General features: G+C 43.4%; 1 protein-coding gene across 1 annotated transcript in view; it reads left to right on the top strand.

Annotated features, from left to right (window-relative positions):
• Nucleotides 1–27,631, top strand: part of pard3ba (par-3 family cell polarity regulator beta a) — a 143,040-nt gene that overhangs the window by 17,488 nt on the left and 97,921 nt on the right. Inside the window, 6 exon segments of the mRNA XM_032506458.1 lie at nucleotides 9,831–10,005; nucleotides 16,833–16,927; nucleotides 21,537–21,619; nucleotides 26,318–26,339; nucleotides 26,341–26,405; nucleotides 26,617–26,742. Coding sequence (XP_032362349.1) covers nucleotides 9,831–10,005; nucleotides 16,833–16,927; nucleotides 21,537–21,619; nucleotides 26,318–26,339; nucleotides 26,341–26,405; nucleotides 26,617–26,742 — 566 coding nt within the window.

The raw sequence follows: 27,631 nt of genomic DNA, 5'->3' as shown, positions 1-27,631 counted from the left end.
GATTGTTTGCAATATATTAAGATGACCACATACAATAGTTTGTTTTTCTTTCCTCTTTATTTTCTTTCCTTTTGGTCTAAAGCTGTAATCTATATTTTTACATTAGCAATGGATAACATTAAGGGGTCGCTCGTAGTGGCAAAAATGTATTTATACGTTTTAATTTTATTTTCAAGTTCTGATTGGTTTCTATAACTGCTATGATGTTACAAACTCGGTGAAAAACCAGCTAAAATAGAAAAAGAAGAAAAATAGAAGAAAAGTAATCCAATGAGCCAACAGATTAATCAACTAATTGTTTCAGAACTTGGTAAGTGTCTCGTTTGCATTGCTTAATTACAGCAGAAGTTGTTGTTAAAGGGCTGAGTCTGCGTCATTGAATTGCTCCATAAGAGTCAGACTATTTCAACTGCACACCCATTATATACATGTATGGTTATTTATACTGAAAAGGCTAGCATGCAGTAGGAGCTCCAGCCCCCTCACATTCATATGTACAGATGGATGTTGCTGTCAGGTGGTGTTCTGTACTTGTGACGCTTGCAGACATGTAATGCTGCACAAATCCTACTTTTCTACCCCAGGCTTTGATGTAGAGTCAATAACTATCTACTAAGGCGTGTTGGAAGGAACACATATGTTGATGCCCCCCCCAAAACACCTTCAGGCTGTGAGTCATGGTGGCTCTCCATGGCAACGGCAAGTACTGAATGTCAGTAATGTATAGTTCGTATAGTCTGAACATATATATATATATATATATATATATATATATATATATATATATATATATATATATATATATATATATATATATATATATATATATCAGCGAGCTCAACTATAGAGGAGAGCACAATGTTTACCCCTGAAGAAATAATCTGAGCTGAAAGATTCAACTGTCCAGGGAGGAAAAGCACTTTTAGGTCATCATGGACATAGAGGAAAACTGGTTAATTATTAATAATTGAATGATTAATAATTATAATAATAATAATACCGACGGATACATATTTTCCTTTTTTAGACCATCAAAGCTCCGTCTACACAAAGAGAAACGCGACAGGCAAAAAGAAAAATACGATGTGACGTATGGTATGAAAGTCTAATGTCAAGGGAGGGCAGATGGAAAGAAGAGAAGGAGGAGGAGGAGGTGGAGGGGCAGCCTGTGGAGGAGAGAGCCACAGGTGAGAGGGCACAAGCCTCGCAGCTCTGAGTTAATCACTCCTTCCAGTTCTCTGTCAGATCCCGGGAGGGAGGGAGGGAGGGAGGGAGGGAGGATTGAAGAGGAAGTTAGAGGGAGCAGCTGGCCTTGCGATGGCCACAGGGAAAAGAAAGCTGATTATTAGGCTCCGGCTCTGACTTTTGGGGAAGAGAGTTGGAACATGTGTTTGTGTGTGTGTGTGTGTGTGTGTGCGTGTGTGGTAATCTGTGTTTATGCACATTTATGAGAAAGAGGTTATGAGTTTCTGGTGCCACGGGAGAACGCGTTCCCGTGTCAGTGAGTCGTGTCCACAGATGTGGAGCCGGCCCAGTGTACCCATCACTGATGTGCTTGCGCTGCGGGAATGATGAATATGATATTTGTGTTGCCGGCCCAAGAAATACGAGGCCTGGAGCTCCCCTGTCACCCATATCCCTCACTCCTCTGCTCCCTCTTTCCCCTCATCTCCCCCACCTTCCTCCGCCTCCTCACCCCTCCTTCTCTCTCTCGGCCTCTCGGGCATGTGTGATTTATGAAGAGTTTACCCTCTCCCTTTATGAGTGTGCATAAATAATAATGTGGCCTTTCACTGTGCGTAGTCGGCACTGCAATACCTCAGCTGGTGGCTCGATTTGTGCGTGCGTGCGTGCGTGCGTGCGTGCGTGCGTGCGTGCGTGTGTGTGTGTGTGTTTACGTGTGTGTACACTCAGTTGGTGCACACATACTCCATCACTGTGGCTGGTGCGACAGATGTGAGTGTGTGGATGCAGAAAGAGAGAGAGACGGAGAGAGAGAGAGAGGGAGATATTTCAATTCTGTTCTTTTTGGCAGTGTGCCAGAACAAGGTCTGCATTTTTGCGTTTTCTCCAAAAGCTTTGCTTAACTCCTTTCATCAGTGGTTGTGGGTGGACTAGGGTTGAATTCTTTTCCTCAGAATACATACCAAGTAGTCCTGGGAAAACTGTGATTTCTCACCTTAAATGATTTCAAACCCAGAAGTGTCAATAATTCAATCAATCAATCAATCAGTAGATCATATAGTATACAAAAACACAATGCCATTTCTATAGAATCATTCAATGTTAATATCAGTTTTTTGTTTTCTTATTTAGGCATTTGATGCATCACCTGTTGAATGCTGCTCAGCAGAGCCACTGATTTGTGAATAGAGTTCTTCACGTCCCATTAAGCCACTTTCAACCTGCAGGATTTGCTTTAACTATATAAGTGGTGAATAAGCGGCACTTATTCTACAAATTATTGTAAATTGCCATTTTGCTAGGAAAAGTATCTGGAAGAAACTTGGCATATGATCAGCTTTAGTATGCCAACACAAATAACTAGATCAAAATGGGCCCTTATAACTACTGTATGTGTATGCTAAAATGTCGGGTTTTCACAGGTGTTTTTCCTGGACAAACAAATACAAATACAATTTGGTAATAATGCCTTGGAAGCACCAGGATCCAAAGTTCCAATATACAACCCCTAATATTATATTTCCCTTAATGGTGATGTGGATTTGCCAATACCAGTCCAATTTGTCTTTCTTTCTTTCTTCCTTTTTTTTTTTTTTTAACTTTGCATCTATAGTTGAGTCAATTTTCTAAACAAATGGTTGTTGCCTTTCAATGCAAATGGTGTTAGTAGCTAATAAAATGTTGTTCAAGGAAAAGCAATTTTGATTTGACACAGTACTGTATAACCTCTCCTAAATGATTTCCTATAGTATTTCGTCTTATAATTCAATTTCAGTTCAATTTTATTTATAGTATCAAATCAGAACAAAGTTATCTCGAGACACTTTACAGATAGAGTAGGTCTGGACCACATTTTATAATTTACAAAGCCCCAAAATTCTAGTAATTCCCCCAATTATAGTACTTTGTATTATATCTATGGCGGAGATAGGAGTGTCAGGTAGAAATGAGTGTGAAGTATTGGCTAGGGTTTTTTTTTTACTTCAATTTGCTATTTTTACTTAGTGGAAGCAGTGTGAGATCTGGGTCACTATTTGCTAAATTTGCATGAATGCAAATGCTTAGGCCACTGCACCAACAGGCTGTTTAGATCAGTCTGTCAGAAGCATCAAAGAGACGTTATGTTCAATGTGGAAGCACTAGCTGCTATTTGAAGCCACTGGCATCGCTTCAAACGGAAAGAAGGAAACATTTACAGGTTCAAGTAGTGAATGTCTCAGTATATGATTCATTATTTTGAAGGAGTCCCTTAGCACAGGCTCGACGAGTTGGATTGTGCATCTGTTTAAGCGCTTCAGTTCGTGTGTGTGTGTGTGTGTGTGTGTGTGTGTGTGTGTGTGTGTGTGTGTGTGTGTGTGTGTGTGTGTGTGTGTGTGTGTGTGTGTGTGTGTGTGTGTGGTGTGTGTGTGTGTGTGTGTGTGTGTGTGTGTGTGGACTGGAGCAGGATTAGCCCCGCTCTCACCGGTAATACTACCACTTTTCTACTTGTATAAATAACAAAGGCCAAACATTCCTGTGATGGACCCATACGGTGTGTTGAACATGGCTTAGTTTTTGGTACATGCTTTAGTGCATGTAAGTATATCTTTGTGTGTGGTGTTTGCATGCAGTCTTCTGTACTTCTGAGTAGATCCTAGTAGTCCCTGTGTAAGACAAATCTACTCTAAATCACTTAAGACAATGAACAAAAACCGCTGTGTGTTACAGTATCCAGCCAGAAGAGTATTACCTATTGAAATGAACTGCTAGTGGGTTTAAAGAGGCAAATAACTGCTGACGCCTTGTTTCAAATGAATTGCCGTTACTCACATGATGCCATGCATATCAAGAGCCGCTCAGTCAGCGTTGAGACACTTCACCCCTCTGTACCTGTGCACTGTCAGTATCCATCACTCTTTACAACCATTGAAAACCCATTCTGTACACATCTGATCTGCTCTTTGTTCAGCAGCATCTAATTCCTACATGCAGCGGGTATTTTTCTGTGGGTGAACAATTCGACTTTCTAGTCTCCTCCCACCTCAGCCGCCTGAAATTCAGTGGATGAAAAACAACACCAGATGCACGTATGTTACCAGCCATACAGTATGGAGAAAGTATTTGTTTTCGCGCACAGTTCCATCAGTTGAATGTAAACGGCAGTTTAAATCCTTTTAGCTATGGTGCGTTCAGAAACATATACACCAAGTCAGATTGTCGGGTAGTGAAGGCTTTCATATTTCAAGTCAACAGAGTCACTGAGAGTGGGGGGTTTATTTTCTGTGATTCAGATTTTAGAGCTTATAAAAGCTGATGTCTAAAATAGACTTTGTAAACCTGTACTTTAGGAAAGTGTGTGTGTGTGTGTGTGTGTGTGTGTGTGTGTGTGTGTGTGTGTGTGTGTGTGTGTGTGTGTGTGTGTGTGTCTGTCACATGATTGGGTAACCACACTACTGTCTGAATGCCGCGCGCTCCTTCTGAATAATGCATCTCTCGTTCAAGAAAGAATGAAGAACAGCGTGAGGGGGAGAAAACGTAGGAGGGGGGGGCCATCTTAAGATAAATGACAACAACACAAAAGCAGAGCATCTCAATAGACTGGTAGCACAACACACACACGCACACACACACACAGACACACACACACACACACACACAGCAGTGCTAGACAGCGATGAGAGAGGAGAAGAAAAATAGGGTTGATTAGTACCAGCGGATGAAATGGGGAAGTGTGTGCGCGTACGTGCTTGTGTGTGTGTGTGTGTGTGTGTGTGTGTGTGTGTGTGTGTGGTGTGTGTGTGTGTGTGTGTGTGTGTGTGTGTGGTGTGTGTGTGTGTGTGTGTGTGTGTGTGTGGTGTGTGTGCGTACGTGTGTGCGTACGTGTGTGCGTTCGTGCTGATGCTTATGTAAAGACTAGTGGCCTGAGTGGTACCAGCATGCAGTAGTGTTTAAGTGAAGCAAGGTGGCACTCTTTATCCTCTAACTGTAAAAAGTATGTGTCTGATTATTTCCACACAAACCATTTGTGTTTTTGTGGTGTGTATTTTTCAATAATGGCATTATTCAATGCATGAACATTACTGATTTATATATATATATATATACGTGTGTGTGTGTCCATGCTGAACATACTATTTTCTCCCCAGTGTATCCCATACAGGACGTGCTTCATTTAGCTAATTAATTCTTAGTAAATACATAAATTATTAAAGACACTCAACTGTTCCATCTGTGAGTTGCGGCATGTAAACACCATCTACAGTTTACAGCAGCTGGGATCATTTCATATCCTCGCTATTAAAAACTCACAAAGCATGATGCATGCAAACTCTGCATCTGATTGGCTCTAACAGCCTGTGTGAAAGCAATCCCACTAATGGTGAGCATAATAATGTGCTACTTTATCGATCACCGTAAAGAAATCCTGTTTTGTCTTTCCCTCTCGTGACGGGGAGGTCAAAGGTCAGGCTTGGCTACAGCACAGCAGTCGGTTAACAGGGTGGAAGGTCGCTGTATGGCTGTACACCCCCCCCCCCCCCCCCCCCGCTGCCTGTTGTAAAGAGCCATCTTCATAATCAGAATATCTTGATTTAACATAGGAATAAAAACTGCTTTTGATATGAGGATGCTCGCTAACACTACAATATATAAACAGTGACTTGATACTGTTTATTTTTTAGGGCAATTTGATAACCACGATGACGTCATAGACATTAAAAGCTTTTTTTTTTTTTTTTGGTTTCACCCACATCTCAGGTCTTCCGGGATGCGGGATTGAGTTGTCAGGGAAGCGCCCCCTTGAATATTAAAACGACACCTGGAACAACATTACAGTAAACCAGAGACTCATTTATCTTGAACATAATAGTTTTGAAGCTGTCCCTTCGGTGTTTAGGAGGTATGGAGCCACAGCTGTGGCATTCATCAGGCAGACTGGGTCGTCTGCTGAAAGCAGGGTCGGCGGTTGGATCCCCGGCATTGTTTACGTCCATGTTGACTAGACCTTTTTCATGGGAGACATTTAAACAATTTTGTTAAAGACCATTTTTATCGATTACACCTGTTGGGTTTCAGATGGAACAAGTCTGGCTGTCTTGATTTTAACGAGCTTCTTGTCATTATTTTTCTCAGCCTACATGTACCCATTCCAGCAAAGTAATTTAAATCTACTCTGGCAAAGTAGGAAGAAATTCACACGGCTTCATTGTAAAACAACTTGATTAGATCTGGAGAAGAGCATCGGTAAATCAACATAAAGCAAAATCATTAAATCTACTGTATCTATATATAAGTATTATAGGATATGTGTGGGTGGGTGTATGCCTGCGAGAATCCTCACATACAATGTTTATCTCTCTCTCTCCATGCTTCACGCATGTTATTGCATATGGCTTTCATGTATGTTATGCTAATCACTTTTGCTCTGCAACACACACACACACACACACACACACACACACACACACACACACACACACACACACACACACACCACACACACACACACACACCACACACACACACACACAGTCTTCCCAGTGAAGTCTGGTCATGTCGGATACACACGCTGCCATTTGTATTTGGCACGGGTATCAGTGTGTTTTTGTGAGCATGTGTGTTTGTGTGTGTTATGGAAATGAAACAAAGGGGTCACATTATTCAGCAGTAGTTGACGTGCAGGCCCCCCCCAGGTCCATATCAATATCCCCCCACAGACGCAGCCGGAAAAATAAGGCGATTTGTTTCCTAGAATACTAATCACAGTCAGGAGGGACAGAGAGAAACCTGTGTGTTAAGTAAACACACCGTGAGCCACTCAAGGTGCTTTTCTTCTTCCCGGGGCACAGGGTCCTTCATAAGAGCATGTCGGTGCTGTGTTTGAAGGACTGAATTTCAAACCCCTTTTTCCTTTTCCAAATTTCCTTTCCTGCTGTGGTGTTTCACAGCATAACTCGTGTAGTCTCTTTTGGCTGATAGCATGAATGTAATCTGTAATGACATGCACAAACCCAGATTCTTTAGCAGGACTCTTAAAACGTGAAACGGTCAGTTCACTCAAATTGTAACAGCAACAAATGGAATGGACTGTATTTATATAGCGCTTTTCTAGTCTTAACGACTTCTTGAAGCCTGTTTACATAGTACAGGAACTATTCACCATTCAGGTGCCATCAGGTAAACACTCACACACGTTTACACTGTTCAGTGTCTTGCCCAAGGACTTTTCGACATGGGACTGCAGGGCCAGGGATCGAACCACCAACCTTCCGATTGGCAGACAACCACACGGCATTGGTTGCCTTGTAGCCACACTCCAGCTTGTCAGAAAGCGGATGTTTGCTTGAGTAATGGAATCCGTGTAGATTTGCCGTCAGCATTAAAACAAGCTGACGGGCTTTTTCCTCACCTCAGTTTGACCCTCATCAGCACCCATCAGCTGTCAGCTTCCCTTTCAGTCTGCATGGACCTGCGTCCATTTAACACATTATCTATTTAAAGAATCATTTTTGTGAAGCAAATTTTAGTTTTTTCTACAGGTAAGGCTGAGCGATATAGAGAAAATCCAATATCACAATATTCTTGACCAAATACCTCGATGTCGATATTATGACGATATTGTATGATTGACTATTGTTGTTATTTACACAACGGCATTTTTTGATAAGTATTCTCCAGAAATGATTTAATGACTTAGTGGGTAAAGGTAAATCATAGAACAGCTAGAACAGTCTAGTCAGTTCAGAAAATGACATCACTTTACTCTACTGCAGCCTTTAAAAACGGGAAAAGACAACATTTATGCCATATTACGATATATCCAAAATTTAAGCCAATATCCAATCTCATATCACAATATCGATAAAACAATAATATATTGCCCCAGCCCTATTATCAGGTCTTTGGCTAGAAATATAGTATTTTAGACTTTTCAGTGAGGAATGCGGCTACCAGGTGTAAATGCAGAGTCCCCTGATTGGATGTCGCCCGATTGGTTATAGGTTCTTACAAAGCATGAGATCAATGCAAAGTCTTCATCACAGCTGAAATACAGTGCGTCAAACGTCCATTTTTCTATACTCCGGCTTGTTCCAAATGAAGCGATACGTGATTCATTTTGTCAATACTTAGTGTTTGATTGAGCGATGAGTAGAACAGCAGGGCGGTCTTCATCTGCACCACTCCCTGCCTGTGTCAGCCATAAAAAATAAACAGCCGGAAAGCAAATCATCATCACCCCTCCACACATTAAAATAAGTTTGTGTGTGTGTTGTTGTGCACATCACATTACGCTCTGAGACTTCTTTGATTGATGCTGTCAGCGAGTTTGGAGAAAGAGATGGAGGCTTGGGAGGGAAGGAGATAAGGAGGGAACGAGGAAAGCAGATAAAGAAGAGAGAAAGAGCCCAAGAAGCATCCATCAAGCGGCCAATCAGATTGTTTTCCCGGCGTTCGGTCTTTTCTTTTCTCTCTCTTCTCTGCATCTGCCAGCCCCTCAATTCCTCATCTTTTCTTTCACTCACTCTGTCTTTCTAATGCTCTCTCGCACGCACGCACGCACACACACACACACACACACACACACACAGGCAGCAGACGAATCTCCTTTGCGTGGCGTCGACCAGGTGTCATGAGGATATTGAAACACAGGAGGTTGAGGTGAGAGGCGCCGTCACAGCGTAATGGATGATACATATTTTGCCGCCTCCTCTGTGCTTATTGTTTACACACTTAAACTCACACACACACTCTGTGCTTCTTTGTTGTTAATTGACATGCTCCACTTGTCTGTTGTTTTATATCCATCCCTCGTTCCACTGCGGTTATTGCTTTTCATTAAGTGGTCATTTCCTTCTCCAGGACCGTCTAATGAGAGTGTCACGCCGCCACACGCCCATTTATCAAACCGCGTAGCCACCATGGCTTGGCCCTGCAAGTCAACAAACACACACACACACACACACACACACACACACACACACACACACACACACACACACACACCCTTTCCCCTTTTGCTCTATCTGCCATCATGTTCCTGTCTCAATTAGGTTTGTTTGTCGCTCCTCTGCCCTCCATCCCCTGTTCATTTGGCGCCCTTGTCTCTTCCCATCGTCTCATTGTGGCAGCCATGTCATTGTGTTTGACAGCTTTTCATTCTCGTGTCACATCTCATTTGACTGCTAATTTCATACATGCACACCTCACCACGCCTTGCCGCGTGCTTTGTCAACACCTCTAAACCGGTCAGATGATTTTTTTTTTTTCCTTCGTTCAAAACGAAGAAAGTTATTGCGTGGCTGAAGTGGCAGCTGCTGTTGTGTTATGCGCTGGATGAGCTGTGAATCCAGCTCAGTTTGTGTGCCACGCACACATACACACACACACACACACACACACACACGCACAATCATTGCACACTTGGCAGAATGAACCAGGTTGCATCCCCACTGTTGGCATGATGAATCACATAAAAGCCTCTCTGTGATCATGGCACAGTGGAGGCGCTGGATAACCTCTTTATAGCTTGTTCATATGCCAGAAATCTCCTTGTTCAGACTGTCACACTCATCTTGAGGAAGGCTGGCTGATTTCAGACGGCGTGCACGTTATGTTTAGTGTCTGCCAATATTTAGGACACAGTTTGACTCTGTTTGTTTCTCATCCAGCTGGTATCGGTGTTTGACTTGCGACGCGGGAGGACCGACAGTCCCAGAGAGACCATGTCCAACGGCTACTCCAGTGCCGCCCCCAGCCCCGAACCTCTCCAATACACTCCCCACCTGGAGTACCAGGAGCCAATCAGAGGCGAGATTGAAGTCAACGAGGCCATCCTCAAAGCCAGTATGTCACAATTGTGAATTTGTTGTTGTTTTTAATATTCTTTAAGGTCTTTTTAAGTCTTTAGGTAGGTGGAAATATGATGTTGTGTAGTTTCTGCGGATATCTCAAACACCTGACAAACTAAAGCAATGCTCAATCAACACTTTTTCTGTTTTTTTGCGCGTGTGACAGTGTATAGTGGTGAGGCAGCGGGAGATGTGTGTTCATGTAGGCATGTGACTATGGGAGTGAGGAAGTCAGAAAGTACATTTGTGGAACAGCTGTAAGCCGAACCTGCTGTGTAAAGAGAGATGTTTGCCTGTAACGTGATGGCGTGTGAAAACAGATGTAGCGTCGACGCAGCGGTCTCTCCTGCCATCCTCACTTCATTTTCTTTTCTTAGTTTGTTCTTGTCTGCACACGTTGCTCAGACAAGAGCCGCAAATGTAGCGATTCAGGGTATTTTTTAAGACTTGACTAAGTGCCGCTCCTCACCTCTGTCCTGCCACTGCTTTATATTGTGTTAAGGGGAAGTCTGTTAAGGTATTTAATTGTCCATCATGAAATTACTAAGAGCTGCGTTGCTCCCTTATTTAGTCTTTATTCTTCCTATACTGACAAAAGTTTCCATTGAGGTGATGGATACTGCTTCTGACAGAGGAAGTTTCTTGATAAATTGATGCATTAACTCATTATGTTGTTGACATTTCATAGTATGACCACCAAGCCTAACCACGGCTAATACGCACGTGGTGAGTGTGTGACCCTCACAACCACACTCACACTTCTTCTAAGCGTCCTGTTGGAGACGTCATGTACTATATGTAATTGAAATAATGTAGTGCCGTTCAGCCAAGCCAGTCTCTCTGGAATGCAGTTTATAAAGCAGTTCAGTGACAGATAAAGTTTTTTTCATCTCTGTTGTCTACATACATATGTACAAGTCCTGCAGAGAAACTCTTTTCTTGTGACGTCAGAGGTTAGAGCTAAAAAAAAATATATATATATAAAACAAAAAAAACCTTGTAAGCGGTTCAGTGAGTGTATCAAGGTTGCTTCCATAAGGAAGGCACTAAAAGGTAAGTGAGAATGACACTTTGACAAACAGCAGTGGATGTGCACATGGTGATTTAAAAATACTGCTTCTAAATGAGCAGTGGAATGGCAGTTTAACTTTATTTTTTGCAGTCAGGAAATGAAGTGAACAAGTTACTGGGTCATGGTGCATCTCCAGTGGGAAACATCATCACAAGACTAGTCAGTCAGAAGCCTAAGGGAGCCTCTGGGGGAAAGTCTGCTTTGTCTGGGCTACAGTCTGTTCAGGCATTGATACATATAGATACATTTCTCTGTCAGTAATCTAGAGCAGGATATTTTGTCTCCATGTGTCATTTCTTTTCTGTTTCAGTGTCTTGTTTTTATTAATTATTAAATGACAAGAGAAGGTAAAGGACAAAATAAAGGATTAAGTAAGCCTGGATGGGTCTGTCTAATCACTGGGCCACCCAGTCACCCCTTTCGTTTTCCTCGCTCCATCTGTCTGGATTTAGAAAAACAGTGAGACTCCACCAAACGCACACATACACACACCTGCCCTTTGCCATGCCTCTCCCCCAGCCCGCATTTGCCCTCTGCCCCATCATCTGGCCCCGCTCCACTCCAGCCAGTCATTTCTTGCCTACTCTACTATTCAGCTTCGACCACCTGCCATCCAGCTCACCAGCCAGCCCTCTAGAACCCGACCCATCAACCCCCACCCGATACCTTCTCCATCCCCACCCTCTCCTCTGTCTGTCTGCATGGCTTCCAGCTCTAACTAGATTAGTGCTGTAGCTTGTTAGCATGCCCAGGGTCCAGCCGAGCGTGAACGGACTAATTCCAGCCCCCCATCCTGTCTTCAACCCAGTGGGACCCCTTCCTGCTTCCACCCCCCCCAAACTGCTCTGCAGCCCTGTTGAACCCTGACTAACTTAGTTAAGAGGTGACCCTGTGACGCCCCTCGTATAGAGCTAGACTCAATGCAATAAGGCGGCTTTTGTCATACAGACATGCGCTTTGCAGACATATATATACACACACACACACACACACACACACACACACACACACACACACACACACACACACACACACACACACACACACACACACACACACACACACACACACACACAATTTGAGAAAAGAACTCCAGGATGAAAGTTTAGCAACCCAGAACCGGTCACCCATCCACCTCAGGAAGGTCTTAGGTGGGTGTGCTCCTGTGTGTGTTTGCTGTCCCTTTTGATGTAACAAGATTGGTTATTTACGAGGTGTTACATCACATCTAGTATGCGGACCACCAGTTTTTTAGTGGCTATTGTAAAAGCCTCTAAATAATAATAATGAATTAAACAAGATTAGATAAAAGCAATACAGGCTGTCATGTACAGTATGTAAACACTTTAACTGCGTTATCGTAGTCAAATTAAATTTACATTAGAGTAAACATAACCTGATAGCTGTATAACTGCGGCTCTATCAGACCCTTATTCTGCTCATGTGCCCAAAAAAAAAAAACCTAGTTAACTATATGCAGCGAGGCTACGGGGTCATAAGATGCATCACGTAGGCGACAAACATCCCACCTGACAATAACCTATTTACCGACAAATCATGTAAACTGGGGGAACTGTGGGGAAAGAATTGGGTCACTCCAAACCATGTGAATGCTTTAATCACACTATCACCTAAATGTGATTACTCTCAATAATCTGGTTATAGTGTGCATGTAATCGCACTGAGTGGTGGTGGACAGGACAACACGTAATTTAGTAATCAGTCGGGCTTCAAAGGGTTTGTGTCTCAGGTTGGACCGCTTGTTTGAACAGGGTGATTGGACTTCACACTGCCCCAGTGGGATGATTAGACCTACATTGATCTGCTGCTACACAGACAGACACACACACACACACACACACACACACACACACACACACACACACTTCTAGGAAGAGAGTCCTTATCGCATCATCCATGAGCAGCCTCAGCCGGGCTGCTTTATCGATTGGGAGAAAAACAAGACCACCCTGGCCTGTGGCATGAAAACACACACACACACACACACACACACACACACACACACACACACACACACACACACACACACACACCACACACACACACATACACACACAGACACAGACAAATATAAATACACAGAAGCACAGTCACAGTTTGTGATGAATGTACGTGTAGTACACACAAACACACCATACACACATGCTTGCACACGCAAAGTCAAAGACAAACAAAAATACACACTGATTAGCATGTGTAGCCAAGCACACATACACACACACACACACACACACACACACACACACACACACACACACACACAGAGTCACACATAGCCAAACAAGAAACATGATGCATGCTTGTTTTCATCCTTCCCCGGCAGTGAACTTGCATTGCAGAACTTTCACAGAACTGAAAACAAGAGGAAGTGCTTAAAATAAACGTTAGTGTTCCCAGAATTGCATAAGCAGCCTAGTTAGACAGCGTGCCGCAGATGGAGAGTCAGATTAAACACAAAACTGGCGAAGTTCACAAGGCCTCTTCAGGGTCTCTCCAATTACATAAGTCTCAGCGGAAAGATAAGGGCGGAACATAACTTGGGTGTGTTTCAGTGTGTTACCCTTTGTGAAGTGGTCTCTGAGAAGATTTCGGTGGGTGAAGTGTATTTAAAGTTGCAAGGTACCTTGTGGTTGTGGCTGTACAGTTGGCATCAAATTGGCAAACCTAAAATACATCCAAAGTTGTAGTCCTTCCACCTCCTCTCCACCCTTCTGGCAGGCGACTGCATGTTAAAGGCAGGAACGTGTCTGTGATCTCAAAATAAACGGAAATTCTGCTCACAATGCACACAGAGCATGAATAATGTTCCGCTTCTGAACGCTACAGATGTCGCCCTCCTTCTTTAAGACCATGTCTCTCTCCAGAACTTCCACAGATTTCAATCTTTATCATTTGATCAAAGGCAAAGCCTGCAATCAAAAAGGCCACATTCTATATAGGTATTAAGCCACGCTAAAGTCACCTTTGATTAGTATTGACTCCGAGCCAATCTTGTTTAGAACCGACCGAACCGTGGCTGACCTGTGAGAGTTAAAACGGTCACTCTCATCAATATCCCCGACCCTCCAGAAGTCAACGCAGGTCAGAGTTCAAAGCCAGTGACCCTCAGGTTCCTTCACATGGCCGGGCTCCGGGGGCTCTAAGAGGTGGGAGGATTGATGGAGGCGGATTTGACTCCGCTGGATTAATGGAGAAGGATTTATGGGGCTGGCCGCCGGGTAATGAACCCTGACTGTGACCATGAAGCATCCTTGGCCACTTCCCAAAGTTGCATCATTGACATTGGCGTAAAGTATGCATGGTGTCAAAACTTGAGGTGCCGTAGTGTTGTCGAGCTCATATCCAAAGTCCATCATAGCTCTTTTGGAAATCTTCTTACAATCCATCATTCAGTATCTTCAAAATCTAAAGCCGATGCTAATATTTAGTCCAGTTGGGGTTTTGGAACTTAATGTACCTGTTGTCCTTGCAGTTTGAGTTAATGGTGTGTAATCCATCACAGTGTAAGAGTAGGTGTCAACTTTTTTTCCCATATTCCTTCAGTATTATCTTAGCAGACCGGCTCAAAGCGACTGTGCGAGGGTGTATGTGTTTTAAAACCTGATACATGCTTGCTGTGTATTTTTATCTGCATTCCCATAGATGTATTTTACAGGTGGGAACAGTAGGCAGAACAGAGAACCATCCATTAAGTTTTACTGCTTTCTATACATGGCCCTTCTAATCTTGTAAACTGTTGCATGTGCAAAATGTAAAGAAGTAGAAATACTGGCATGTTGTGTGAGGTTGCATCGTTTGAAAAGACGCACTAGTGAACAGATATATAATGTTAACTTAAAAAGCTTAGAAAGTTCTCCCATAAAGCCCATAGCATCCTAGGAGATGATTCAGACTTAAGACTCATTTAATAGCATTGCAAAGCGTCGTCAGTGTTTGACCTATTTTAGGTACACACAAGATGAATAGATAATCAGATGGAGAAAGCAGAAGCCACTGATATGTTGGAGCGCTCTCTGGTGCGTTTTATGTCTTTGTCTGATTCCTTTTGATGGCAGCACTAAGAAGATACCTTTTATTTCCCAGGTATTTCTGTGTTAAATCAAAGGACAAATCATATTGTTCCCTGTGTAGTTTCAGCATAACAGGTCTGCTTTTTTGAATCAGATTAGACCACGTTGTGCTGATTTCCTCAGTAACGCAAAACATCAGGAACTGGAAGCTAGAGGAGAACCAGAAGAAGACTTAATTAAAAGAAGCCAACTTTTTTTTTAAGCTTTTTTGTGCTTTTCGACACCTTTTGAATTCGTAGAAGTATAGAGAGTGTGAAACAGATGGAGGGTGAGACTGGGATTTGCCACTAGTCCAGCAGAAAATAACTGTTAAATGATGCTAATTAATCCAGATTAGGAGTTAGACAAACCTGAACACAACGTGGAGATTGTTTGAGCCATATTGGATATTTGTATGTGTGTCCGGAATGGTTGGAATGACCATTTTTCAATCTCTCTACATCACACACACACACACACACACACACACACCACACACACACACACACACACACACACACACACACACACACACACACACACACACACACACACACACAGAGACCCCTGCCTGCTCCTTCTTCCCTACTTGTTCTCCTCTGCTCTCTCTATTCTGACCACGTTAGACCAGGACCCTGTCACTGACCCTCCAAAGAGAGATTGATTACAGGAAAGAAGAGAATTTTGTTTGCCTTCCCTTTTCTCCGTGTCTGTTTTGCAGCGTTTCTCCCTCCCTCCCTCCCTCCCTCCCTCCTCGATGTCACTATCTCTCGGCTATCTCCTTTCCTTTTTGTTTATCTCAGACTCTCCCCTGTCTTTATTTTCTCCTCTTTCAAATTAGATTTGAAAACACCCAGCTACCGGTTTTACATCCGCAAATAACAGTCGGCTCCCTTTGGGGTGGATATTGAAAGCAAAAGGCGGCCCAAAGGTCTAAATTAGATTCTTTGAAATATTTTGTATTGTGGATTCAGACCTGCCCATGTTAACTCTCCCTCTCCAAGCCCACTTGGGCTGCAGGGAAGGGTTGTGGCAACTGTGTGTGGTTGGGTACATGTGTGTGTTTGGGGGCATGTAGTCAACAGCTGGTCATATGACTGTGCACTGTGCAGTGTGGGTGTGGGGCTTGGGCGTATTGATGAAAGGGTTGGGGGATTGTTGGTCCACTCTAAGGATTTATGAGTAATCTTGAAATTATTCACAACCCTTATCTATACACGTGGACGGATTTGTTTGAATTAGATGTTAATTTCTACACTTCTGTGTCCATTTTCTTCAGAATTCCCAATAGCCAACAGACACACTAAATGCTTATTTTTGAGTGCTTTGGTGTCAACTGGTTTTGGAGAGCTCAGAGAGCCTCGGGGGTTAGTCTAACCCTCTGATTCTCCCTGATTCCTATTTCAACAAGATGCCGGCCTGCTGCTCAGTGGAAAAGTTGCCAAAAGACAAAAAAACTTTTTTTTTTTTTCTTCCTCTCTCACCTCCTTCCCTCTTTTCTTTCCACCTACTCTGATTATCCTCATGCGTTTAGAGTTTGACAAAATCAATTATGGTATGGCTTCTTTGCAACAGTTTAGAAAAAAATAAAACGCATTACAGTGTCATGCAAGTGAACGAGTGACTGAACTCCTGCATTCACTCTTTCTGTGTCCCTTCACTGTATCTGTGTCCACCCAGGCACCCCTCTGTTGGTGAGGAGCAGCAGTGATTCGGCCTTGGCCCCGTCCCATGAGATGAGCCCCGATGACCACAGCAGCAGGTCTTCTGAAGTGGTAAGCATAGTGTCACAGTGGCCTCCCTTAGTGTACAGGAGGAGGAAAAAAAGCTTTTTTAGAGACTAAGGTTTGGTGATAATAATAACTTTTATTTGCATTGTCTTTTTCAAAACCAAGTTACTAAGTGCTGACTAGTTACTAGCCAGCTAAAGATGCTAATAATGTAAATCAGCCTCGTAGATGAATTCATATGTCAGATTTCATGTTCGATTTAATAGCTCTGGACAAAATGTTCAATTTCCAGCGGCTGAACTCCTGCCGTCCAACCTAGTTCTTCAAAAAGTGAAACATGTTTTAACTGAAAATAGAGATATGAAAAATGGAAAACGACAGCAAATAAATAACATTATTCATTTCCCGTTATTTCTCTGGTGTGTGTCATTCTCTCGTTGAACACAGATTGAGTATTCCTCTTAAGGTCCAGCTCCAAGCCCCGGGCTGCACTTTGTAAGGGTCGGCTTTTCAAGTGCCCTCCTTTTTCTTTTTCTTTTTTTTCTTTTTCTTCTTCCAAAACAGACCGCCATTAAGGAGGACCCGGTGTGCTGCCTTTTTGTTGTCCCTGTGTGTGTCTGTATGTGTGTGTGTGTGTGTGTTTTGTGAGTGTGTGTGTGTGTGTGTGTGAGGGGGAACTCAGGTAGAAGAAGAGACTCCTGTTGTTTACCCCCGCTTCATTCGACACAGCGGTGACTAAGCAGAACCCAGGCATCATCAGGCAGCGAGTAAACACAATGACGAAGCCATATTTCAGGCCTGATAGTCCTCAAACAGACCAGAGTGAGCGAGCCCCTTACAGATGATTTGAAATAACTGTTAAAATGGGCGCCTGGATAGCCCAGTTGCTAGAGCGTGCGCCCATATAAAGAGGTTTACTCCTCGAGGCAGCGGGCCCGGGTTTGACTCCGACCTGCGGCCCTTTGCTGCATGTTATTACCCCCTCTCTCCCCTCCATTCATTTCTTCTGCTGTCCTGTCAAAAAAGGCCCTAAAAACTGTTAGCTGTTTGTTGTAACCTGTTGCAATATTTCTAAGGCAGTTCTACTTTATTATATGGCAAATAAAGAAGAGACAATGCATAGGAGTTTTAAAAGCTCCTGAGACCCACTATCACAATGTTTAACAAATACTAAAGAGGTCACAAGAGGTAATTTTCCACAATGTTAATGAACTCAATTTAAAAGGGTTCCCAGGCACACCGAGGAGAACGTGTGTCCCTGTAGAGTGTGAGGGGCCGAGCGTGTTGTTAGGCTTGGAGGCCGTCACGGCTCTTGGGCATATTGAGCCCTGGGCCTGATGGACTTCCTTAGATCAATACGCTATCACTTCATCCACTGTACCGCTCCTCTGCATCCCCCCCACCCTTATCTCCACACAGTCACTCACTTAAACACACACAGACTTACAAGCAACACACACACACTTCTGTCCCTTCTTGTCTTCAAGGAGGTATTGAAAGCTAGATAAAGTGTAATTAAGGCTGATACAGTGATAAATATGCGCCCAGCCTCTTTAATTGATTTTACTGCCTGCTATGGTGGAGGCCAAGGTTGGCCCACTTCTCTCTGTCTTTGATTCTCATGTAGTCTACGCAGAAACAGATCGTAGTCTTTATCAGAGTAGCTTATGAAACTGGCAAAAGGCTGAGCGGTGCTCAACATGCAGTCGGCCCTTTAAGTGATTTAGACTTCCTGCCAGGTTTTGAAGCTAATAAACAAGACGTTTTAACGTAAAGTGCTAACACCAGTACCAAGTGAATTCTTTTGACTCTTCTTTCCCTCGCTCTGCCTCCCACATTTTGGCTGATTTTCAACACCGCGAGGTGCAGTGATGCAATACCTGTTAACACAGCAGAAAAGTTGGACTTTAATATGTTACACTCCATGCAGTGGTGATGTTTCCTTCTGCCGTTATGTAAAAAGCTGACACCTGAGCTAGCTAAACTAGGTTCTGTCTCTCTGTACAGTATGTGTTTGTCGTGTTGGCAGCCCGATGCTGTGTGTGTATGTGTCTTTCCGTCCCCTGATTATTGTAAGTTTGGGTTTTCTCAGACAACGTGGGTGAAAGAATGCGACCATGGCAGCCAGTGGATGTGATGGATATGACGAAGGTCAAGGAGCACTTGCTAGCATACTGAAGCTGTGATCCTGCAGTGTATACACATACAAACACCCTTTCCTTACACACACGCTATTTCTCAACCGCCTGACGTGTAGCAGACAGCAACAGCACCCGGAGGAAATACACAAACGAAACACACACCTCATTACTCATCCGTCTGACAACACACACACACACACACACACACACACACACACACTCACACACCTCATCTCTCATATGCCTGCTGCACACCGCCTCGTCACTCACAAAGCACACAAAAACTTAAAAAAAAAAACATGGATGGCAGTGTGCAACAATAACTGAGCAGACAACCTGTTAGTTGTGCCCAGACAAGTTTCACAAATTTATTTGAGCTTTCATCCCAGGACCACAAAGCATGCCACATTGAAATCACTCAGTGATATGTGAAATAAAATGTACGCGTGCTGAATTCCGCGACAACACTGCAGTTGAAACATTTGAAACCGTTTAAATGTCTCATATTTGAACTGTAACGTAGGTTAAATCATGGAATAAGTCAAAGTGGTGATGGCAAAGGGTCAGCACTGAACAGGGTTAAACATGTTTTTTTTTTATGTAGTGTAAATGTTAAAAGGAGTTTTTGTCAGTTCAAGTGCCAGTTCAAGAAGTTGTAGTTCCAGCTGATATGTGAGCACAGATGGGGGTCAGTGTCAGTTGAAGCAGTAGCAATAGTAACACTAGTAGAGCTGGCTATTGTTAGGGTGCTCTTCAACACTACAGCTAACCATAGACCGTATATTATTGTATATTATTATTTATATTAACGGTCTATGCAGCTAATGCACTACGTGGATTTTAGCACATTCATTTCATTGTGAAATGTGTAGTTCATAGGTCAATTTATGTGGACGTTAGAGTGAATGAAAGCGTCCATGATAATTATTAATACTACTAATAACAATCACTAAGAAAAGTAAAAGTCTAGCACAGTAATAACTAATCCCATCTATGCAATGCTACAAATGATTTACTTGATTCGATCACTCTAGTGTTTAAGGTTTTACCGATTTACTCAGCACTATTGTTGCTTCTTTGTGCGCTGATAATACGAGCAGTGAGCGGGGCGAGCTGATTGGCTGAGAAACAGCAGGGTGTCCAAACAGGGAAGCTGCTGTTTTTATGTCTAGAAAAACAGGAGTGCTCTCAATCAGGGATTAGATTCAGACTGGGCATTATGGTGTGATCCCTTCATTTTGTAATCCATTAAAAATGGCAGGTTTGTGTATGCGTGGGTGTGCATGCCAACATGCCATATACTATATGCATATTATAAGAAGCGGCATGTTGGCATGCACACAATGATGTCATTGTAGTGAAGCAAACATACAAGGTTTTTTTATGTTGTTCTACCACATGAGTGTCCTGTAGTAGCTCAGTTACAAGGGGCAATTCTGGTAAACCTGGATGTGCAAGTGTGTTTTTGACGAGTGTGTACGTGTGTCCACCTGCCAACCTGGTGTTCCTAAATGCTTTTGTGCCAGAAACTTACTCTATGATTAGCATGTGTGTATGTGCTGAGGGAGGAGAAGCCTCTCCGTGGTAGCTAATGGCGTTGCGGAAAGATGCACAGCAACAATGGAGCTCGTCTTTCTGCCCCCCCCCGCACACACATGCGCTCTATTGTGCGGTAATCTCACACTGCCCAGATAAGTGGGTCACTATTTGTACAGGCAGTGTATCAAGCAGTATATTTGTGTGTGTGTGTGTGTGTGTGTGTGTGTGTGTGTTTGTAAATACACCATTTTTTTGTTTGCAGCTCTGCAGAGTCGATATTGTGTAGGTTTGCACGAATGTATGCACGGGGCTGTTAAGCATGTATTTACACTGTGTGTGTGACAGAGGGTCCACCGGGAGTTGGGTGTGGTGGGGGAGTTACTAAGGAGCGGGCTGGTGGGCGGGAGCTTTTTAGCCATCAGTACTGGTGACACAATGAAAGTGACAGGGCAGAAGGACCTAATTGCACCCCTCTTGTCTTTAACGATTTGGGGCAAATTCTCTCTCCCACTCTTCCAGCGTGTTTGAGCGTCTTGCAACAGTTTGACGCCGTCGTTTTCTTCCCTTCTTCCCACATTTCTCCCTCCCTCTTGCTTTTTATTCGTTTGCCCCGGGGTTGTTGATTTTGTCGACTTAAAAATAGAGCCTTGCCTGACACGGGGCAGGGATGGAGGCAGGGGAAGGGAGGGAGGGAGAAGTAGACAGATAGGAAGACACAGAGAGGGAAGGAAGGACAGCGGCGCGGGGTCGGGAGCTCAGCGTCCGGCGGTCCTTCTCTCTTCGCTGTCTGCTGAGGTGATTGATGGCGGCGTTAGATTGTTTTGCTAATTGGCGACGGGCCTCCTCGTATTCTCCCACCGGCTACTATTTTGTTTAGTGTGTGTCTGTAAATGTTAACACTCCGAATTTGTCACTGTAGCTGATACCATGTTGACTGAATGGGTCGGGTTGTGTGTGTTTTTTTTTCTTAACAGGAAATTAACAATGTACTGAAAGGAGCGTTGGACCGACTACGCACCAACGAACCACCTGCTATGATGAGCTTAGTAAACTTCAGGTAAGTGTGTGTGTGTGTGTGTGTGTGTGTGTGTGTGTGTGTGTGTGTGTGTGTGTGTGTGTGTGTGTGTGTGTGTGTGTGTGTGTGTGCACGCATGCACGCATGCAGGTGTGTTTCTCTTTGTTTATGGGCATCCTTGTGGCAGCAGACAGATCATAGAGTCGCTCAGTACGATTAACTGTTGGAGACTGGGATTAATACTCCAGTCTTTGTTTGACAGCATGACACTCTGACTGGATGTGTGTGTGTGGGTGGGTGGGTGTGGGTGTGGATGGAGGTCTTTTGAACAGGAGACGTTTTTTCTTCTTATTGTGAAAGTGGTCTGAATGACGATGACATAACTTTACTTGTATGGCAGATTCCATACACAGGGTTGATAGTGCTTTGCCGTGACGTACAGTAGAGAGAACCAACACAATCAAAAAAGGGTCTAAAGGGTTCCTGAAAGGTAAAAGTAAAAAGTAAATACAAGCCAAAATTCAGCTGAAAGCATTTGCGAACAGTTCTGTTGTGGGACTAGACGAGGCAAGGTTAGGGACATTAGCATGTTAAGTAGTAGGGCTGCACCTAATGACTTCTGTTATTGATGAATGTGTTGCTTTTTCTTTCGGTTAATCAAACTCTGTCAGCCCCGCTGGGACGCCGCTGCTCCGCCCACTGTTGGAGTGAAGCTGACATGTGAACCAATATGTATAGCTCACTGTCAATCTACATTACTAATTATATATTCTACTGTATATATTGTGAACAAACCAGATATAATGTTCAGTTGTAACTAGAGATGGTTCCATACCAGTTCTTTATCCCTGATAGCGATTCTAATACGTGAACTTGCGTCTCGACCGATACCCAGTACTGATCCGATACCAGTGTTTAATTTATTTTTTTATGTAACAGCTGTATACTACTATCCCCATATGGATGTGATATGATTTCTATATGTGTTTGTGAAACATGAACTTAAACAAGCAATGAATGCCACAGAACTTTCTTTATTATCCAGTTTGACAGTCAGTTATAACTGTCGTAAATTAACTACTTTAACGTAGATTTTTCTTCTTCTTTTTTATTACATGGTATCGGATCGGTGCATTAACTCCAGTACTTACCGATACCAGCGTTTTAGGCGGTATTGGAGGCGACATCTCATCTCTAGTTGTAACCCCTACCTGTGTGTAATGTTGTGGCGACCCCGGCAACATGCAGGGGACGCGGCTGTACAGAGTTCCTTATTGTGATAATATTCGTCTTAATTATTGCTTATGATACTGTTGTAATTATTTGACATCCAGTGAGTTGACCATTGACCCCCCCCCCCCTTTGAAGTCTTCAACTTGCATGTGTTGTCTAACCCACCCAAATATATTCATTTAAATGGCTGTATACAGTAATATGCAGCCATTTAAACCATCGGTAACTTAACAAAATTAATTAATGCTCAATTTGTTTGCCAATCAACCAATTAATTAATCAGCGAATCACTTCAGCACTAGTAAAGAGGGTTCTCTTACATCTCCCTGACGTGATTTATTTAACTTAAGAGCTCAAAAAAGAGCAGAGTGCTTCTGTTTGTATCAACAGCATCAGCGTTGCTGTCTGACCTGTTCCAGCTAGACTCACTTGTCAAGTGTGTGTGTGTACGTGTGTGTACAGGTGAATAAGTGTACTGGACATGGGTGAGCACAGACCTCTCACAATGGCAACTCCGACCTTCTGTTGTTGGGCACATCACCCGCGGACCTCTGGCATGATGGGAGATTTATCTTCTTGTCTCCAGGCTGTCACTCTCGCGGTAACTACAGTAGGGCCACGATGGACCCCTCCATCACAACCCTTCACCCCATCTCGCCCAAGCAGGCCCGTGACCAAAGTAAAAGATCATATCGCCTGCACCGTCTGCAGCCTAGTGATTTTTCTGATTCACAAAAAGTGTTCGTTTGAAAACAACTCGCCGGCGTCCTGGAGAAGACTTGGCTGCAATGACAGATGGTGATTTTTCTGCATTTTACAGTGCATTGGTGTCCTGACAGCACTGTGATACAATGGAGGCGCGGCTCTCACAGATACTTTGCCATGGTAACAGATGGTTGGCGGTTGAAGAAGCCACGGCGAGCGAGCGAGGGCACACTCTCAGCCAGTCCCTGCCGCGGGTTTGTTAAGCACTCGGCCTCAGTTAATGCAGAGGAAGTCAACCCAGAGTGGGAGCTCCATCTGTCTCACTCCTCGTTGTTCTTTTCATCCATCCCACTGTCCCTCGCTACTCTCTCTTTCTCCCCCCAGTGGAATGACTGTGTTTGTGTTTGTGTCAGCGGGATGGTAAAATGGGTGAGCGGAGCTATTCTGCATATTAGAGTGCGGCGCTAACAAGCTGCGGCTGCCTCTGATGAGCTTGTTTGTGCCGCTGTTTGTTTTTTATGAATGTAAATGGGCTGAAACTCTGTGTGTGTGTGTGTGTGTGTGTGTGTGTCCGATTCTGGTTCAGATTGTTAACCATCACTGAAAGGAAACTCACACAGCATGCGTGTGTGTGTGTGCAATGCATGGCTTGTGCACATGTGTAATTTAGATGTAAGTGTGTTCTCTAATAGATGTAAATCCTATGCATGTGTGTATCTGTGAATTCCATTTAGAGGAATGTGACTGATGGTGTTTGTGAGCATGCAATAGATGTAGCAATAAGAATGCAAATTGGATGTGTGCGTGCGTGTGTGCGTGTGTGTGTGTGTGTGTGTGTGTGTGTGTGTGTGTGTGTGTGTGTGTGTGTACAGTACGTGGGTGACCGTGGCAGGGGTTACTGAGAGCAGGGTGACAGTGACAGAGGAGTGTGTTATAATGATCCCAGCAAGTCCTTGTGCTTGTGTCAGAAGCACATACATCTTAAACTTCACTGCTTTTCTTCTCACTGCTTTTTTTTTAAATTTTTTTTTTTTTTTTTTACTCAAAGCAGACGTGTCATCACTCCTTTTGCATTGTAGCTTTGTGAAAGCTACGCGAGAAACATTAGGGAAAACAATACCTTCTGTGTTCTCAGCCTTCGCCTGAGATCACTCCTTTTGGACCCTTCTTTATTAACTTCTCACACGCCGTTCAGAGGCTGAAGGAGAAGAGTGCATGACAATGGCGAGAATGTCTTACAGTAGATGAGGTCTGAAAATGCAAGAATGAGGACATAGAGGACCTTTTTTTTTTACTTGTCTCAGGACTGTGCGTCTGGTTCTGATGCAAAGCATACTGCAGTGCACAGGTTCTGCTCAACTACAACAACTTAGTGCATTAATGTGCCGTCAAATAAGGATCTTTGGGTTGGGTAAAAATATTTTACAAAGTGGCACTTTGCACTTGTTTTGATTTTCTTAGGAGAAATGAGAAATGTTCATACTTCTTTTCCAACTCAAGCTCTTATTGCTCATAAGATGGACATTATATTCGATTTTTCCTCACGAGCAATTTGGGTTTCAGTGTCTTGCTCAAGGACACTTCAGCACGGAGACAATTCCTAGCCAAGCTCCTTCAGTTAGAAACAATGAGAATAATTGCAAAGCTTGTTGTCAATGCAGATTAGAACCATTCAAGCAATGTTTAAACACCCCTAAATCTTCTTTCCAAACATATCAGTAATGTGGAGCTAAATAGCCGTGTGCATAAAATCTTCTTATGATTTTAGCTTTGTGTACCATTATTTAATTTGAATTCATACTCTTTATTGATCCCCTATGGGGAAATTACAAATTGCATTACTATTGTTCTCTGAGTAAAAATGCCACAGGACTCTAGAGCTGTACACAGAGGAAATACCATGAGGCTGACTTAGAGTTTGCGGTGCACAAAAACGATGCTAGAGTACACATTTCAGATTAACATTTTTGGATGCTAAAAACTGCAAATACGACTGAAAGAACATTATTCCACTTTAAAAAAAAAAAGTTGATTTTTTTTTTTTTTTTTTCTCCATCTCCTGTGATCTTCCTCCACCATGCAGGTTCCCTCTCTTAACCATCTGGTATCAAAAGCAGCCCTCTTCCTCTTTATCTTTAGTAGCATTGTCCTTGTTTATATGCTTATAAAAGCCCCAGTTCAGGAGTCTGCAGAGATTATTAGAGACACTCATTCTGTTTTCATCTCTATCTGCCTTTCTCTTTTATCTCCTGCACTATTCCTTTGTCCACTAGACTAGATTGGATGGTTGAGAAGCAGGTAGATAAAGGCTGAAGCAGCCACCTGCGTCTCAAGCACCCACCTACCCTACCACACACACACACACACACACACACACACACACACACACACACACACCACACACACACACCACACACACACACACACACAGGCAGACATGTTTATTCTGATGTTTGGCCGAACTACCTGTAAGGTAATTTGTTGTCCCTATCTGTGTAGCTCGGAGCAAAAGTCTAATTTATTTTGAAGAGTTTGCACATAGAAAGGTTTTGAGTGTGCAGCTGTGTATGACTGCATCATTGTTGTTTTTTTTGATTGCATGCATTACATTATGTACATCCGAACTTTCAATATCTTTCAACATGTCTGTGTGTGTGTTTATTTGACGGTGTGTGTGTGTGTGTGTGTGTGTGTGTGTGTGTGTGTGTGTGTGTGTGTGTGTGTGGTGTGTGTGTGTGTGTGTGTGTGTGTGTGTGTGTGTGTGTGTGTGTGTGTGTGTGTGTGTGTGCGTTTTGTTGGCAGCACCCTGACGAGGCTAGTGGAGTTTTCCAGGTGACTGGGGACCCCTGGGTATCCATGTGATCCCCTACTGCTCTTCTCTCAGTGGACGGTAAACACACACACTGATGCACCCGTATTGTGCAAATACACACTCTTCTCCCACCACATCCTCCTGTAATCAATCAAACATTCATAAGGAAAGGCAGATGGCAATGTTGACTCATAGAAATGCATAAGCTTTGGCATGCAATAATGTATTTGTTTTCCTCCATGGATTTATGTTCACTCAACATTGTGTGTGTGTGTGTGTCTGTTGCAAGGACCCTGGGTCTGCACATTAAAGGCATCGAGGAAAACAGCCGCTCCAAGAGAGAGAATATCTTCCAGCAGGATGAGTGTATCGTAAAAATCAACGGCACACCCCTCCATGACAAGACCTTTGCGCAGTAAGTATGCTGGGATGTCATCACCGACACTGAAATCTAATTTTAGCATTTTATCAAGTTACTCCGGAGCAATGGCGGCTACAAATGTGAAGCCTGCTACCTGAATGTTTTGTAAATCAATCTTCATCATTTGCTACTGACCAAAGGAGGAGTTGTGATAAAAGATGTGTTAGCCCAAGGGCACTAGCAATCCAGATTGGGCCTACCAGGGAACTAGCTATCCAAACCAACAATTTCTACATGCATGATTAGGAAAGCCAGAGAAAAAAAGACGTGTGTGTGTGTGTGTGTGTGTGTGTACCTCACCCATCACTCAGTTTGCTCCCTTTTTACCAGCCAAAGACAAATCCTTCTTATTCTCTGCCTGTCCTATCTCACCACCACATCTACTCTCACCAGAGATTGTATGTGTACGCTTCTCTTTCTTTCCCTTTTATCTTCCTCTTTCCAGTACACACGCACCTGCATTCTCCCGTCCCCACTCTTTCTCTAGCCGTCCATCTGTAGTGGAGCTGAATAGGTCACTCTAGCTGCATCCCACTGTGTTGTCTGTGATGTGTTAATGCTGTGCTGGTAGTAGTCTATTTAAACTGCGATAGGAGCCTGCTATCGGGGTCTTCCCCATCTGACAGGGGCCACGGTGTCCCAAACCAGCTGGAAGAGTCACTCCATGCTGGATCCAAATTGAAATAGAGCTCCATTAACGATGCACAAGCCTCATTCACCCTCCTCCTTCTCTGATTTACAATTGTCTTGTGTCCTCCTCCTGTGTTCTGCTTGACTGCTTTTTGGCTTCTTTGGCTGTTTTACAGCTTCGTGGTGTTCCACAGGGCAAATTGGCTCAGTGGTCATCTTATAATTTGACTGAACACAGCTGATTCAGATGTCC

Source organism: Etheostoma spectabile, chromosome 24 (genome assembly GCF_008692095.1).
Source record: "Etheostoma spectabile isolate EspeVRDwgs_2016 chromosome 24, UIUC_Espe_1.0, whole genome shotgun sequence".
Classification (NCBI taxonomy): domain Eukaryota; kingdom Metazoa; phylum Chordata; class Actinopteri; order Perciformes; family Percidae; genus Etheostoma; species Etheostoma spectabile.
This window is presented reverse-complemented; position numbering and strand designations above follow the sequence as displayed.